Source organism: Carya illinoinensis, chromosome 12 (assembly GCF_018687715.1).
Source record: "Carya illinoinensis cultivar Pawnee chromosome 12, C.illinoinensisPawnee_v1, whole genome shotgun sequence".
NCBI classification, from domain to species: domain Eukaryota; kingdom Viridiplantae; phylum Streptophyta; class Magnoliopsida; order Fagales; family Juglandaceae; genus Carya; species Carya illinoinensis.
This window is the reverse complement of record NC_056763.1, coordinates 20252877-20270080: the sequence shown is the minus strand read 5'-3', so window position 1 is coordinate 20270080 and position 17204 is coordinate 20252877. Positions and strand designations below refer to the sequence as shown.

The 17204-nt window shown below is 32.0% G+C and overlaps 2 protein-coding genes across 2 annotated transcripts; both read right to left on the bottom strand.

Moving 5' to 3' along the window:
* Window positions 1–2522: 2522 nt before the first annotated feature.
* Window positions 2523–13457, bottom strand: LOC122289325 (receptor-like protein 56). The gene is made up of 8 exons (XM_043096306.1): window positions 13433–13457; window positions 13099–13260; window positions 6720–6878; window positions 5529–5603; window positions 4402–4839; window positions 3961–4095; window positions 2777–3687; window positions 2523–2534 (listed from the first exon to the last, which is right to left on the bottom strand). Exons 1-8 carry the CDS (start codon window positions 13455–13457, stop codon window positions 2523–2525), a joined length of 1917 nt encoding a protein of 638 aa, XP_042952240.1.
* A 35-nt stretch (window positions 13458–13492) lies between these two features.
* On the bottom strand, window positions 13493–15679 carry LOC122289472 (putative receptor-like protein 8). The gene is made up of 4 exons (XM_043096479.1): window positions 15201–15679; window positions 14958–15075; window positions 14515–14673; window positions 13493–14402 (listed from the first exon to the last, which is right to left on the bottom strand). Exons 1-4 carry the CDS (start codon window positions 15228–15230, stop codon window positions 14287–14289), a joined length of 423 nt encoding a protein of 140 aa, XP_042952413.1. The 5' UTR covers window positions 15231–15679; the 3' UTR covers window positions 13493–14286.
* Window positions 15680–17204: the final 1525 nt, after the last annotated feature.

The window sequence follows — 17204 nt, the reverse complement described above, 5'->3', positions numbered from 1 at the left end:
ATGATGTTTGAATGGTTATTTTATTAAGGATGAATTTTTTCATCTCTACATATACTATTTGAACATGTTCGAATGGTAAACACCTTCTGTCATTTTTAAAGAAAGAAATTTGACTTCTGTCGCTACATCTCATTTTTAGGATGATTCTCATTTCATCCCAAACAAAAATCATCCCAAAAACAAATTTTTGTTATAGTGAAGAAAGATTTATGGGAAATGCCTAATCCTAGCAACCTAATTTTACTCGTCCTATCTATGAGACTAGAGAGTTGTTTTCAATAGATTATTTATGCAAATCCAGACCAACCTTACATAGAAAAAGAAAAGACTTAGGGCTCCATTTGGATCTTAAGCTAAGTTGAGTTATTTATAAATAGTAGTGAGTTGAGATGGTAGAGTGAGTTTTGTGTGGTCCACCTAAGATGACTTTAAATGTATTTAGATATTAAGATAAATTTAGATATATTAATGGAAATTTGAAAAAGGTTTTGAATCTAGCATTTAAAGAAGTGTTGAATTGAAAAAGGTTGTGGGTCTCACGTGTAAAGAGGTTTTGATTTAAAATGAGTTTAGTGATTTGAGAGTTGGATATTTAAATAGTTCAGTCCAAATTCCTAACGGGGCCTCAATTATATGCATGAAACAACAAATAGAATATATAGCTTACTTACGTACTAGTATGTTGTTTAGTAATGGATGTACAACACAAAAAACCTTAATTTATTATTTAGATTCATTCCAACGCAACTAGATGGTTGATTCTTTTGAATATAATTAATTAAGTCTTGATACCATAAAACAAAGGGTCTAAAGTTGCAAATATTAAAAGTTTCGAAGATATTGCAAATTATTTGTTGGTAGTTTTAGATCTGGATGTAATTAAATATACTTATTGAAAGAATTTAAAGAGAAAGAATAAATAAGTCAATGTAGAATATATTTAAAATACTCATTAGCATATCCTCGTGATGATAAGAAGGATCTTGCTTTAAATTAGAGAGAGACGGTTATATAACATGACCTATGGTGGATCAAGTTGCAAGTGACCCGCTCCCACTCACAACAATCACTCTTGAGTGGTCAGCCTATGTAGGAAGAAGTTGGTGATCTAAATAAGTGTAAGGGATGGATTCTTAATGACGACTTGAAGGGAATTAAGCAAACCAATTCTCTCTTCCTCTAAGCAACCTCTGTGGACAAGAGTTTGAACAAAAACCACTAGCACCCACATGAGCAATGCCTTCATTGGTACTAAACACGGTGACACACCCATGTCCGTTTCTTTCTAAATGTTTTAGTTCTTATGAATTGTTTAGTTCCATAACTAAAAATAACCATTAATTATGAGATTAGTAACAACCGATTTTTCTTTCAAATATTTTACTTAATTGCAAGGAAAATAAATTTGTTGGTAAGAAAACTATTTGCAACCAAAAACATTGTAGTTGGTAATATAAAGTAGTTTTCAACGAAAGTCTTGTGAATATAAAATCCAACAAAAATGTTTCCTTGCTAATACCTTTATTTGTCACGAAAAATTTTACTGCAATTACAATGTTTATTTATAGGAACAAATTTCATTAGAAATAATCATAGTTGTTGCAACAGTTAGATTATTTACAATGAGTTGATTTTTGTTTGCAAAACTTGTTATTCTCATAGGAAATAAATTATCTTTTGTAAAGAGAAAAGAATCGTTGTATATACCCATTATTTACAATGAAATTTCCATCGTTGTAAAAGACCTCATTGTAAAATGATCATATCTCTAGCTTGTAGTGAAAACAGACCAATCCTTCACCAAGAGTTTGGGATTAGGTTCAAGATTGATTGGTTGGAATAAGGATTTTGGCTTAGTTAGGTCAACCTAGAACAACTTCAATCGTGATAGGTTTGGTCACCATTTTTTCTATCACTAAAAAATGGGATTGATTCAAAGGACTAGTTATAAAGAAAAATATTTTTAGTTATTAAAAACACTACCCATCATCAAATAGAATGAAAAGTATAACCAAGCACCAATCTTCATATTTGATCACAATAATTAATTGATCATAATGAAATGCATACACAACAAGTCATTATCACTATCATGACACTTCCATGGAAAGTCAATATATCTAATGACATATTGACGACCTTTTTTAGAAAATAAAAAATATAATAGTAACACGAGTATATAAGATCCTCAAGAAAATTGGTCAGGGCACTTTATTGTTAATAAGGATCAATATAAAGATGACTACTAACACCCAAAAAGAATGTTATTTAAGATACCAAGAAACATGAAAGGAAAACCCTCGATTTATTTCATAAAATTTCGTGGTACTTTCATTCGAAAATGCATTGTGTTGTTGTTGGATATGACTCATATATTTGGGCCAATTTTCTTAATTTTTTTGAATTTATTCTTGATTTAGTTAATCCAACAAACTCACATAGAATGAAAAATTCCTAAATATAGAAAACAATATCCATAATCAAAGAGAATAACAAGTCTAAGGGAACATCTCTTTCGTATTTCAACCCAATAACTGATTATTCAAAACCAAATTCATAGATAACTAACCATTAGTACTATCATTAAAGATGCTAAAGAGAATCAATTTATCTAATTACATAGATAGTTTAACAACCTTTCAAAGGTTTCAAAAAAAAAATAATAATAATAACAATAGTATATAAGATCTTCAATCAAGTTGGTGCACCTTTGTAGCCAATAATGAATAATATAAAGAAGACTAATAACACTAAAGAAGAAAATGATGTAAGTTACCGAGAAGCTTGTATGAAAGACTACAGGATCTACTTTATACCATTTGTTGTCACTAGCATTTGAAGACTGTCTTGGTGTTGCATATGACTCATTTACTTTGGTGCAACTTTTATCTGATGGTGGTCCACAAAGATGTAGGTTTCCTTCATAGCTTCTTTTCTCAAATGTTCCAAATTGTGCTTTCATATCTGGAACTTTACCTGATAGGTTGTTGTAGGCCACATTGAAAACCTCAAGAAAGGTTAGATCAATCAATGCTGAAGGAATCTCTCCACTCAAACTATTATGAGAGAGGTCTAAACTTTCCAAGAGAGCCAATTTCGAGAATGTTATTGGAATGTTACCAATCAACTGATTATAAGATAAGTTCAGTGCATGCAATGAAGATATTTGGCCTAACGTAGATGGGATGCCACCTATTAGGTTGTTGCATGAGAAATCCAGTCCAGACATGTAACCAAGGATAGAAACCTTGTAAGAACTAGGCCTATATTTGATTACAAACTTGATCTCTACTTCTATATCAACATTTTTAACATATGAGGGCACATCAGCATCCTTGTTCGAGAAACCTTTATATGTATAAGCTAATCCCAAAGGGCGTTTGATAGAATAAACTTTTCCACTAAAATAGTCAAAACTTGGTGCCTTTATCTTCCCAAAATTTATGTCATAGAGGCATTGTGGTACGGTCCCAGAAAAAGCATTCTTGGAAAGATCCATTATGCTTATCATTCTTAGCAAACACAACTGATTCAGAATTATACCAGTGAAACGATTGCCACTCAACAAAAGTACTCTTAGGTCTTGAAGTTGTTTGATTTCAATAGAGATGCTGCCTGTAAATTTGTTATCTCCAATATCCAATGTCAAAAGAGATGAGGAATTGAAAAGAACTTTCGGTATTGATCCTGTGAATTTGTTCCCTTGCAAATATAGGTGTTCAAGCTTTGGTAGATTCAAGCAAAAAGGTAACGATCCCATAAATAAGTTATGAGAAAGGTCTAAAGTACCTGTCATACTTAGTTCACACGGGATCCGACCATAAAAACCATTGTTAGCCATAACAAGAGTTCTCAAGTGTGATGTGTTCCAAAGCCATCGAGGGATAGTATCTGAAATTCTATTATTGTTGATATCTAAATATAATAGATGAACAGTTGAATTAATTATTGGTGTGATACTTGTGAATTGATTATCATTCATTTGTAGAATTTCCTGGTTTGTCCCAACAAAAATTGCACCATTGAAGCTGTTATTAGCAAGGTTCAAAATCCTCAAAGAGGGGCAACCTGTATCTAATCCTCTTGGGACCCTGCCTGAGAAATTATTAGAAGAAAAATCTAATATCTCCAAATAAAACATGCCACCAATTGATGAAGGAAGATTACCTTCAAGATTATTATTGGAAAGATTTAGATATAATAAGTTTGTAAAAATCTTGCCAATGTTTTCAGGAAGTTTTCCATCCAAGTGATTGGCCGAGACATCCATCCAGGTCATATGCGCGTGGATCAATGTTGGTAAATATAATTGGCCAACAAAAAAGTTATTTCGAAGATCTAGCACTCATAATCTTGTATTGTTTTCAACCAACCAATTCAGAAAACTTCCTTTCAACTTACTGTGAGAAAGATCAACTATATCAAGTTCATGTTGGACAAGAAGAAATTTCAGAATACTGCGGGTGAGCTTGTTCAGACTACAATTAGACAATTCAATGATCTTCAGCTGAAACAAAGGGTACCAACCCATAGAACCTTCAGTTTCTATTTCAACTTTATTGTTTTGGCCATTGAATCTAAGAACCTCAAGCTTAGAGTAATTGGAAAATAAGTTGAATGAGAATACACTCGCAAACTGGTTATAACTAAAAGCAATGTACTCAAGACTTGTTCTGCTGGCTTCTACATATGATGATGAAGCATTTCCACTGAATTGGTTAACAGAAATATCTAACACCATAAGAGATGTCATATTGTTTATGCATGGAGGTAGGATCCCCTCAAAGTAATTGTAAGATAGATCTAACACTTCAAGCTTCTTCAATGCACAAAATTGACCTGTCAAAAGAAATAGCATCAAAACTGATTATGCTAGCTCTACTTTAACAATCAGTTAGACCAATCACCTTTATGTTCAATATAAAAAAAAATGGTCAATTCATAAGTAATTATACATCATTAGGGTAATGCTAACAAAGTGTAAATGCTTTTGCAAGAGTAGCTTCCCAACAGATTGAGAAATGATTTCCAGTAGAGATTGTGTCAAGTTTACCTACTAGAACAAATTTGCACTAATATCCAAATTATTTCTATAACTTGATTAAATTGGCTAGTCCTACAAGAAAGGTAGTGTCAACTATACCTGTTAACTATAAAGATTGGCTACTTATCTCCCATCAATTAATTACCATGCACTCTTTGGATACTTATTCTTGAACTTTGAGTTATAAGTGTAACTCTAATGATAATTACTTTTTTAATATCAATTATACATTTGTTAAAATACCACAATTGATTTTATGACAAATATATATGTCTGAAGAGGCAAAAATATTCTTAACATTAACCCTAAGCATGTCCAATTAAATGAAAGTTGATAATTTGATCTTTTTATGTATATTCTTGTCAAAACAATGTATACTTGACAATGGAACTTCGAATACTAATTCTTGTGTTCTTCATGTGTAGTGGATGCAAAAGATCCGTGGAATACTAATTCTTCAGTTGATGATACAACTTTTTCTTACCTTGGGTTGCTAGTCGTCCACCAAAATAATTTCTTGCCAAGATAAGGACCTCCAATTTGCTTAAATTTGCTAGCTCTGCATAACAGTTAAAAACAAAATTGATCACATTTTAATTATAGCATTATAGAAATTGTTGTTATAACATATTTCATGTTGCCATTACACGAGCCCTTACTATCACTAATTAGTATCATCATTGCCTCAACGTCTATGATTTAGATTTAGATTATCAGATCAATGTTATGATTTCAATTTTTTTTTTTGTTTATAAGGTAATATGAAATTCAAGTTTAAAATGATGTCCAAATCTAAATAATCTTGACATTTGATTCAAAGCGGCACATACAAATGTAATTCACTTATATCTCAAAGCCTACGAATATATGCATTAGAATTATTGTTCAAATGCCAAAGGGAAAGATTAATTTAGGTAATTTTTGTTTCTACAAAAAAATTATGTTTTTTTTTTTTTTAATTAAAATGCATGCTATATATGTCACATACATGTAACTTAACAAATGACGTCCTAAAAAATCAACATACATTTGATCGGAAAGGATTTGGTCAACTCATTATATTCAAGATTGAGAGTCCTAAGATATTTGACTGCAACAATTGACTGAAGTAAACTAGTTTCGTTGAGGGAATTTTCCCGAAGATCTAATGTATGCAAGTTCTCCAATCTTGACAATATTTTCCAATATGTAGTTAAATATTTTTTTTTATATGAAATGAATAAAAAACCAATACAATTAGAATTTATTTTGAATAAATTTAGTGAATTAGATCTTATGAACTACATAAGCAAGATTCAAACTTTTGGACAATTAACATGATGACGTAATAATCATTAATATATATAGGAATACTAACAATATTTTAAATCTAAAAAACAAATATAAATTAGTCTTTTGCCTGAGCTCTACAAAAAGATAAACTCATTAAGTAAACACTATAATATTTATTAAGGAAACATAATAAGTGGACTTAAAAACAGGTTTTTGTTTCCTAAACAAATGAAGTCTTTTTTAATCAACTTGACAACATTTTAATAAATTAAGGACGTGTGGAAAAGTCTAGATTTAAAGCTTATGAAAGAATAATCCAATATATGTCCACATTTAATAAGTAAAGTAGCAATTGAATATTTAATAACAAGGCTGCCATTAATTAGTCTAAAAATCAACATACCTTCGATTGGAAAGGATCCTGTCAAATCATTGTAAGCAAGATTAAGATTCTTAAGGGATTTGATTGCAGCAATTGATTGAAGAAAACTAGTGTCGTTGAGATAATTGACACTAAGATCTAATATCTCCAACTTCTCCAATCTTGAAAACAATTTCCAACCTATAATTAATTTATAATTAGTTTATTTTATTATGAAATGAAGAAGAAATTTAGCAATTCAGAACGTATATATCAACTACGTACATATTCAAGATTCAAACTTTTCCATTAGAAACCGTTTAAAACAAACATGGAGTGTGAGAATTAATAATCATGAATACTAGGGCTGGGCAACCGGGCCGGATTTTTTTTCCGACCCAGTCTGGAACCCGGATAACTGGGTTCCGGTTACAGGCACCGGCCCGGAAAACACCCGGGCCGGGTACTGGATTTAAAACCCGGTACCCGGGTTCTAAATCTGGTACCCGGATTCTTTTAAAACTCAAACCCAGTGCTAAAACGACGCCGTTTTGGCACTGGGTTATATGCCCCTGCATCCCGATTCCCCCCCCCCCCCAAATCTGACTCTCTCTCTCTCTCTCTCTCTCTCTCTCTCTCTCTCTCTCTCTCTCTCTCTCTCTCTCCGAAGAAACCCTAGCCTCCCTCCGTCACTGCCGTCAGCCGATCGAAGAAAAGATAGCCCTCCTTTCCTCCCTCAGTGCCGATCGAAGAAACCCTAGCCTCCCTCCCTCAGTGCCGGTCGAAGAAACCCCGTCATCCCGTGACCCATCATCATCGTCGCCAACTCGCTATCATCCTCGACCTCAAGGTTTGTTCTCTGTGATTTGGGTATGTTTTAGATTTGGGTCTGTTTTATTACGATAAGAAAAAGGTATGAATCGAACTCTTTGAACCAGGAAAAAAAAAATTTATTCGTAACATTTGTGTAGAAATGAAAAGGGGAAGAACCTTTGGTAGATCTGGGTTTTTTTTGTTATTTTGTTAAACATGTATAAAGTGGTGGTTTGTTTCTATTTTTCTTTTAAGCTTATGGCTAGTTTCTTTTAAGCTTCTAATCCCGTTCTCCATTTTTTTGGTTGTTAATTTTTCATTCCACAACGGTTTAGAATGGCTTTGATTTTAATTGTTATGGTATTGCATCTAAATATGATTTTACCGCATAATGCCCTAAGAAAATCTACATCCACTTTTAATTAAGTTCAACGAAATTTAAAATAATTAGGAGTGTTACAATCTCCAAGATAAATTGGATGTAAGAAACTCCTAAGTTATTGACTTGCAAATAAAGAATAGATAAGCAGGGCTACTTGGGTAAGAGCGATATGGATTCAGTATCATGTCACATCATTTGTAAAATAGATGGCTCGACTTGGATGTTTGGTCATGTCTTGGGTATAATGTCGATGGTGTTTGAAAAAAAAATCTGATTTTTGAAAGTCACACGATTGGCATGAGCACTCAACCCTAGATATGATTCAAAGGAAGCACCATACTCACCACCCTTAGGAGTCATAGGGACTATTTTTGGCATGTGAAAACCACTTCAAATATGAAGTATCAGGCATAATACTATTTTGTTTGTAAGTTCCTGAAGATTGATCAATGTTTTTGGATTCCCTATCTTTGCTTGGGTTGTTTTGTTTTCTTCATGAGATAATTTTCAGTTAGGAGGTCACCAAATATTCAAAGTGACACTTTAACAATGAAGGAACATTTAGAGCTAAACAAGTGAGGAAATTCCACGTATTTATATGCAAAACCAAAAACCCCACCCAACTAACCAACCTATGCATCTCCAAAAAGTCTACACACCAACTGCATGATACCTCACCATCTTTGTACCTCATCCCCCAACTCACAGCTTATTCAATTCATTTCCATTCTTATTTATCTCAATTCGGCTCGATTTAAACTCGGTTCAGGTGGTCGTAATAGAGATTATGGGATGAAGAATGTGTACCATTCTCTAAAAAAATGATAACATATGAACATATGGTTAATTATTTATAAATTCTCTTGCAAGCTAAGATACAATCACTTGAGTTACCCCAAAAAGAAAACATGATGTTCATATAACGAAATCTCAAATATATAATTATGTGCAATATAATTGTGCATTAACAGTCTTGTTTGTTTTTTGCATGCACAGAATATAATTATGTGCTGTTGTTTATATATTTAACCATGTATTTGCAGGTTTTTTGCTTTTGCAAACGTTGTTGCATGTGCCTTCTCTGTGCTGAAGTGGGGTTTGCATTGCTCTTTATATTTCTTCTTTAATTTTTTTTCCTTTTTTTTTAATGGGGTTTTTGAGAAGTTTCAAAGATGAAGATTGGGCTGAGAATTTGAGGTTGATAGAAGATTATAAAAGGGATTAAGATTAGAGTTCTTTTAGTAAAGTTTTCATTTTTAATTTTTTGGAAGTTTGATGCTGTCATTTTGATTTATCTGTAATTTTGGAAGTTTAATTTTTTGGAAGTTTGATGCTGTCATTTTGAGAATTTTTAAGTTCAATGGCTAGTTTATTTCCTTGCATGGCTAGTTTTCATTTTGTTTGTAATTTGTTTTAGGAATGTTGTATTAATTTGATTTATCTTCTCATTTTCACTTTGTGTATGTTTTTGCACAAATTGGGATGAGTTTGTAATGAGGAATGTTGATCATCAGGAATTATTGATCATTAGGAATGTTGTAATCTGATTTATCTTCTCATTTTCACTTTGTGTATGTTTTTGCATGAATTGGGATGAGTTTGTAATGAGGAATGTTGATCTGAAAAAGAAAAAGAAAAATAAACTTTATGTGCAAGATCTGAAAAAGAAAAAGAGTGCACCAGCAACAGCCTAGTGTCTTATTAAGAAATTTAACCGACAGGGCTCAATCTAGCTCTTATCTACAACTCAGATCTTTAGCTTTTTGTGAACTCTGGTATTCGACGTTAGGAGTTAAGAGTAGTGTTGAGGTCACAATATATTTTTGCTAAAAAAATTTAAGAATCAGGCTTTGTTACTAAAAAAAAAAAAAACCTGGGTTTAGGCCGGAACCCGGATTTCCGGGTTGTAAAAACCCGGATCAATCCGGGTTTCAGCCCGGGTCATAACCCGGGTGTATCCGGGCCGGACTCCGGCCCGGATTTGGAATCCGGGTTCTGGGCCGGATATACCCGGATACCCGGTCTGCTCAGCCCTAATGAATACCCTCACCATAATTTACTCCACCATTTAAATAATTAGACGCAAGGCTCAATGTCGTAAGAGATGTAAGCCCACTTAGAGATGGTATGATGCTGTCATCAAAGTGATTATAATTAAGGTTCAATGTCTCCAAGTTTCTCAATATTGCTAGCCTTTTGAAACCTTGCAAGAAAATTATTAGAAGACACAACAAAATAACTTTTATCAATGTCCTTCAATAGAATTAAAAAGAAAGAAATAAGAAAGAAAAAAAGATTAAGGCATGGTTTGATTTCACCAACCATTTCAACTCAACTCATGAACTCATCTCATCTCATCATTATAACTATTTAAATCCCCATACAAAATAAAATAAACATTTCAAAAATTTCAAATTCCAAAACAAAAATAAAATAAACAATTCAACTATTTCAAATCCTAAAACAAAAAATAATATTAAAAAAATATATTCAAACAATATTTTATTTATCTTTTAACTTTAATTTCAACTCATCTCATCTCATCTATAAAAACAAATATAAAAAGCTTCCCACTCATAACAAATGGTTTTGAAAAAACATTGATAATTAAAGCAACAGACAATTGTTTAATTCATTAGCATCTTGAATGTGGTCAAGCCTACGACTCTATGCATTAGAAGTATTGTACAAATGCCAACTAGAAGGATTAATAATTACATGCTGAAAAATCAACATATATGTAAAGGATCCTCTATCAATTCATTCCAAGCAAGATTCAGATTTTTTATACGAGATTATAAATTAAGTCTATTAGAAACGAGTCAAAACATAGATTGAGAATTAATAAATCATATATATATATATATATATATATATATATATAATGTATTTATTTAATTAAATGTGGATGGATCGTGTAGGGGAAACCAGGTACTTGTAGTGGAGGTGGGGTTATTAGGGATGATAGTGGACGATTTTTGGCGGCATTCTCTACTAAATTTGGCTTTTTTGTGTTGGGGTTGGGAGGGTTTATTGGGGGGTTTTTCATGTATTGGTTTATTTGTTAGTTTTTTATTCTTTGGGTATAAGGTTGGTTTTTGGTCGGGCTTATAACTACAGTTTCCTTACGCCATAAGTGAGGATTTTAATAACGCGGGAAGGGGTCACTTTTGAAAATGTAACCCTAATTCTTATTTAAAAAAATTATACATACCGGGAGGAAGACTATAATAGAATATAGTCACCATTTACTCCTTGAGAAATTATAATAAATGCATTACAAATAGATTAACCTATTAGATGGGTTACCAACTTACCGTAGAAAATAAAACAACCAATATCATACCTTAGAGATCAATTATAAATTAATGTGTAAATTACAACCTAATAAATAAGAATTGCGTTTAGAAAAATGAAAATAACATTAGTCCAACAACTATGATTTATTTTTATGAATTATTATGCAAAATAAGATAAAGATATTTGCTATGGTTTTCAAATAATATTATATAGGAATACTAATAATATTTTTAAATCTAAATATATAGATATATAAAACGTCCTATGCTTTAATTTGTTCCAGAATATTAAAATATTCAATTTAGGTTATATTTAAATTATTGATATTTCATATATTATTATTTTATTGTAATTAGTATTAGAACAAGAGAGAAATCACTAAATGAGAACAGTAGTATAAATAAAAAAATCAATCCACTTAGCCCAATAAATGGACATGCAGACAGATAAATCCAAGCATGTAGTTAGCAAAAAACTCATTGATTCACCTCATAGTAGCTAACCCATCTCAAAACCAAAAAACTCAGTCTCAATCATAAACAATTTCAACTTCAAGACTCATGTGTAAATCCTAATGATAAAGATTAATTGTAGAGTGAAACCAATATTGGTATTAACATCAGTCAAAGTGAAACAAGCACACCAAATCTTATAACTAAATTTTAATACAAAACCTATACCTAGGATCTACAACCCACTGATCTTTTGGAGTTTGAAACTTTAAATCTTGCCTTGTAGTTGCAGATAAAAGATGAGAGAAAATAGAAGACAAAAATCATCATATAACTAAGAGACCCAAATGATGAAAAAATAGAGCTAAGAGAGATTAATTTCCTACGCGATACATTACATAGATTTGCAAGTTCTACATAACATCAAAAGAAATTATAACATTTTGACTATAGCATAATAGAATTTGTTGTAATAACATATTTCATGTTGCCATTAGTATTAGTACTCGTGAGCATCTTCATTGCCTTAACGTCAATGATTTAGAATTAGATTATCAAATCAATGATTTCAAATTATTTTGTTGTTAAGTCACATTTAAGCTTATACTATAAATTGATTAGTCAATATCTTAGCTAAATTAACTAAGATCTGTTCATATATAAGCTAAAAATCAACATTCCTTCCGTTGGAAAGGATCCAGTCAATTCATTGTGAGCAAGATTCAAAATCTTTAAGGATTTGACCGTAGTAATTGATTGGAAAAAACTAGTATCATTTAGAGAATTTTAACTAAGATATTATATTAATTTTCAAGTTCTCCAATCATCCAGACAACATTTTCTAACTTGTAGTTAATTTATTATGAAATGAAGAAAAAAAATTATACAAAAATGTATTTCGAAGAAAATTTGCGCGTGATTTAGAACTTATAAACTAGATATACATGATTCAAACTTATGACGTAATAATCATAAATTAATATTTATATACCATAACCACCAAGACTCATGATGATCACCTTATAAGGAATGTATGCAAGTCATGGATTAGAAACGGTCCAAAACATGATTAAAATAAAGGATTAAGAATTAATACTCATGAATATGTGAGAGTGAAAACAAAATAATGACAAATTAAACAAAAGGACTAGTCCTATAATTGAACAGTTTGGAGAAAACGTACGTTTAAGAAATCCAAAAGGCTAAAAAGGCTTACATGACATTCATCTCCAGAAAAATTAGTTTAATTACATTGCAGAAAAATCCGAATCAAACTAAAATCATAAGTACAAAAACACTTAATTAAACTCGTAAGTAGTACTATTAATTAATTAATATACAAGATCAATATAAATTAATATTCTATAGTACCCATAACCACCGAGACTCATCATCAGTACCTTTGACATTTGATTCAAAGCAAGGACCAAGAATTAATAATATGAATACATGTAGGGGATCACTTTTTTATTACCTTCAACGGCCTTTACTTGTTCATATCCCAAAAGAATATATTCAAGACTTAATGTCACAAGAGATGTAAGGTTACTTAGAGATGGTATGATGCTGTCATCAAACCAATTATCATCGAGGATCAATGTCTCCAAGTTTTTCAGTACCTCTAGCCTTTCGAAACCTACAAATTAAGAAAATTATTAGAAGAAGCAACAAAATAAATTTTTTTAATTGTGCTTTGACAAAAAAAAGAAAAAAGAAAAAAAGAAGAAGATAGAAATACCATTTGGATGTTTTAACTCCAATTGAAGAACTCCAAATGAGTTATCATCAATTAATTAAGCATACAATACTTGCCTTGATTTGGGAGTGTACCATTGTACGAATTGGAGCTTATTGTTAACAAAACAGAATTGGAAAGTTTTCCTCATGTATTTCATTGTGCTAACAGTGGTCTATATATAGACTTTTTACAAGAGGGAATAAAGAATAAGTTTGTTACATGACCGTAGAGAATAACAGAATACAATGCAATCTGTGAAGGGCTATGTTACATGCTGTGATGGCTCTGCTGTTGGTGCAGTGTCTCCTTTATGAGCAGTAGAGGCACATATGTTAATATGCCCCCTCGAGTCCAAGGGGGTGTCAACCAAATTGAGACGAGGCTTAAACTTGATGAACCTGTCAGCAACGATTAGTTTGGTTAGAACATCAGCCAATTGTTCTTTGGAGCTGCAGAAGGTAATTTTTAAGGTGTTGGCTGCTACATGATCTCGGACAAAGTGGTAGTCAATATCCATGTGCTTTGTCTTGGAGTGATAAACGGGATTGGCACATAAATAGGTTGCTCCAAAGTTATCACACCAAAGAGTAGGAGCATGATGCAGTGGAAGACCAAGTTCTCGGAGTAAGGTTTGAAGCCATAGTAGTTCAGCAACAGAGGAGGCCAATGATTTGTACTCAGCTTTCGTGGAGGATCTGGCAACAGTTTTCTACTTCTTGGAGCACCACGAGATCAGATGCTTACCAAGAAAGATCCAGAATCCTCCAGTTGACCTCTTGTCGTCGGGGCATCCTCCCCAGTTTTCCTCATGTATTTCATTGTGCTAATAGTGGTCTATATATAGACTTTTTACAAGAGGGAATAAAGAATAAGTTTGTTACATGACCGTAGAGAATAACAGAATACAATGCAATCTGTGAAGGGCTATATTACATGCTGTGATGGCTCTGCTGTTGGTGCAGTGTCTCCTTTATGAGCAGTAGAGGCACATATGTTAATACTTATATCCAGCGTGTTCAAATTTCTCAACATAACTAATTCTACATTGATAATCCAAGTTGACGACAAAGTAAGATTAGATACATGCATTCATGAAATCATGCTCTGATTTAAAATATAAAATTAGACAAAAGAGATGATCACTTTAATTACCTTCAGCTGGAAAGTATCCCTCCAAGTGATTCCAACTAAGATTTAAAGTCTTGAGTGAAGTGATAGCACCCAAAGATTGTAGAATGCTATTGTCATCAAAGAAGTTGTAACCAAGGTTTAAAATTTCTAGATTCCTTAGGGTTGAAAGCTTTTCAAATCCTGCATAATATATCGTAAGAAATAGATAGAGTTTAAAGATTGAGTGAATAATCTATATATATATAGATATATTTATATATATTTGAGTGGGTTTAGAATCTTTGAGTGGAGCCATAGAATTTGCATACACCTTGAATACAAATTTATATCTCCTGGCCGCCTATTGAAAGTGAAACACATGCTTTAACGTTAGTTGGCTACTTACAAAATTACAGTTTGTATTTCAAATATTATATATTTGGAGTATAAGAATATAAAACTCCTGATCATTCCTCACAACATACCTTCATCCCGTATGCAACCATTGATTGCATTAAAGGATAGATCAAGACTTCTTAACTCCTTGAGTGGAGCCATAGAATTTGCATACACCTTGAATACAAATTTATATCTCCTGGCCGCCTATTGAAAGTGAAACACATGCTTTAACGTTAGTTGGCTACTTACAAAATTACAGTTTGTATTTCAAAATATTATATATTTGGAGTATAAGAATATAAAACTCCTGATCATTCCTCACAACATACCTTCATCCCATATGCAACCATTGATTGCATCAAAGGATAGATCAAGACTTCTTAACTCCTTGAAAGGCTCTTATAGGGAAACATTTAACAACCAACGTTCCTCATATTTCACCCTTTTGTAATAGAAATAAACATCGTTATCATAAGTAGGATAATATGGCGATAAATTTTCAGGGACAGTTCTTTCACATGACCTGTGGTGGAGTTACACGTGACCCGCTCCCAACCACAACAATCACTCTTCTCATGGTTGACCCATGAAGGAAGAAGATAGTCTGAATTATAAGCTTTGAGAGGCCGAATGGATATAATAAGAAATGACTTCAAATGAAGTAGATCGATTCTCTCTTCCTCCAAGCAACCCATGTACTCACTAGTTTGAACAAAAACCATTAAAACCCAAAGCAGCAAAGCCTTCATTGAGAAATAATATTGTAAGACACTCATATTCATTTCTATATAAAATCTTCTTGTTTTGGCTATTCTGTTGTGAGTATTTTGGTTTTCCACAACTAAAAGATATATATAAGAAAAATGGAACACCGGACTTTGAGTGTTAGAGTGGTTGAAATTGAAAGTTAGGAACCGTATTGACTTAGACTAATTAATAATTAGACCCATATCAGTAGTGGAAATCACTAATGCCTTAACTTCCACGTATGGAATGTGTCATTTTTCACATTGATGTTAAGATATAAACATAAATAATAAAATCTACATATTTTTGTAAGCTGACAGTTTTGACACAATTGGTGATTTCATATGAAATTATAGTATATGTCTTTAAACTTTGGATACAAGTAGTGATTTCAAATAGTATCAAAGTAGAGACCTTGAGTTTAAGTTCTGATTGTACACTTCACTTATTTAGTTAAATTTTTCACATGGTGATTTTATAATTGATAAATAGTGTGCCTTTACTTTGGTAGATTTCTTTTTTGTAAGAACGACAAACAAACTAATCACATGATATACTCAATATAAGTAAGAGATTATGTAATGCATCATAATTTGTTTTTGTAGTGAGAGGATATTAGCCTTGAGTTCATTCTTAATTGATATTTTGACAGTATGTGGCCTGCTATAAAATTAAAAAAAATAGATATTATTTAATGAATTGAACGTAAGAGTCTGATCTCAAGTCATTTACATCAATTAGTTGTTTTAGGAAATTGGTGTCCATGTTCTGAATTGGCACAAAACATTCCTAGTATGCAAAAGAATGGCACATTAATGGGAGAATGCGTAAAAAGAAGAGACTTTGAATGGTTCATGAATGAAACTTAACGTAAGGGAGGAGCTAAATTATTTCCACATTGATATTGATTGATTGGAATCTAATTCTAGGCATGAAAGAGCAATGCGTTTAATTTTCACATTCACATGGACTGCCATAATTAGTTTCCACACTACTGATTGTGACTGATCTATAAGCTGCCATTACTTTGTATATATAATCCATGCACTAGCAATTTGAATTAACTAACCATAAGATTCTGCTGTTATTCTATTAGGGACCCCACCTCCCCCCAAGGGGCCCGATATTGAAATATCAAAACTTGATCCAAGAATGATGGGCATTAATTCCCTCAAATTTCACTGATCATCAAATCAATATGCAATTAATGCTAAACGTTTTCAAACTTCAAACCATTTCTTCTCAAATTTTCAAATAAAATACAATAAACAATTCAACTTTTTCAAAGTTTAAAATAAAAATAATATTAAAAAATTATTTTATAATAATATTGTATGCAATTTTCAACTTTTATCTCATTTTATATGTATAATCAAACGAGACCTAAGTGAGGGCCATGTTCAAGGTGGGTACAATGGGTCATGTATAATTGAATTATGGTGAAGATTCCATGAGAGAGGAAAAGTACCCAAAGTGGATCATGTATTATATTAATGTAATAACCCAAAATATATTTGAAAACATTTAGTTTGTTTCATAATGACAAGTAAGAAAAAGCTTGCTGTAGTTAATTCATAAGCCCAATT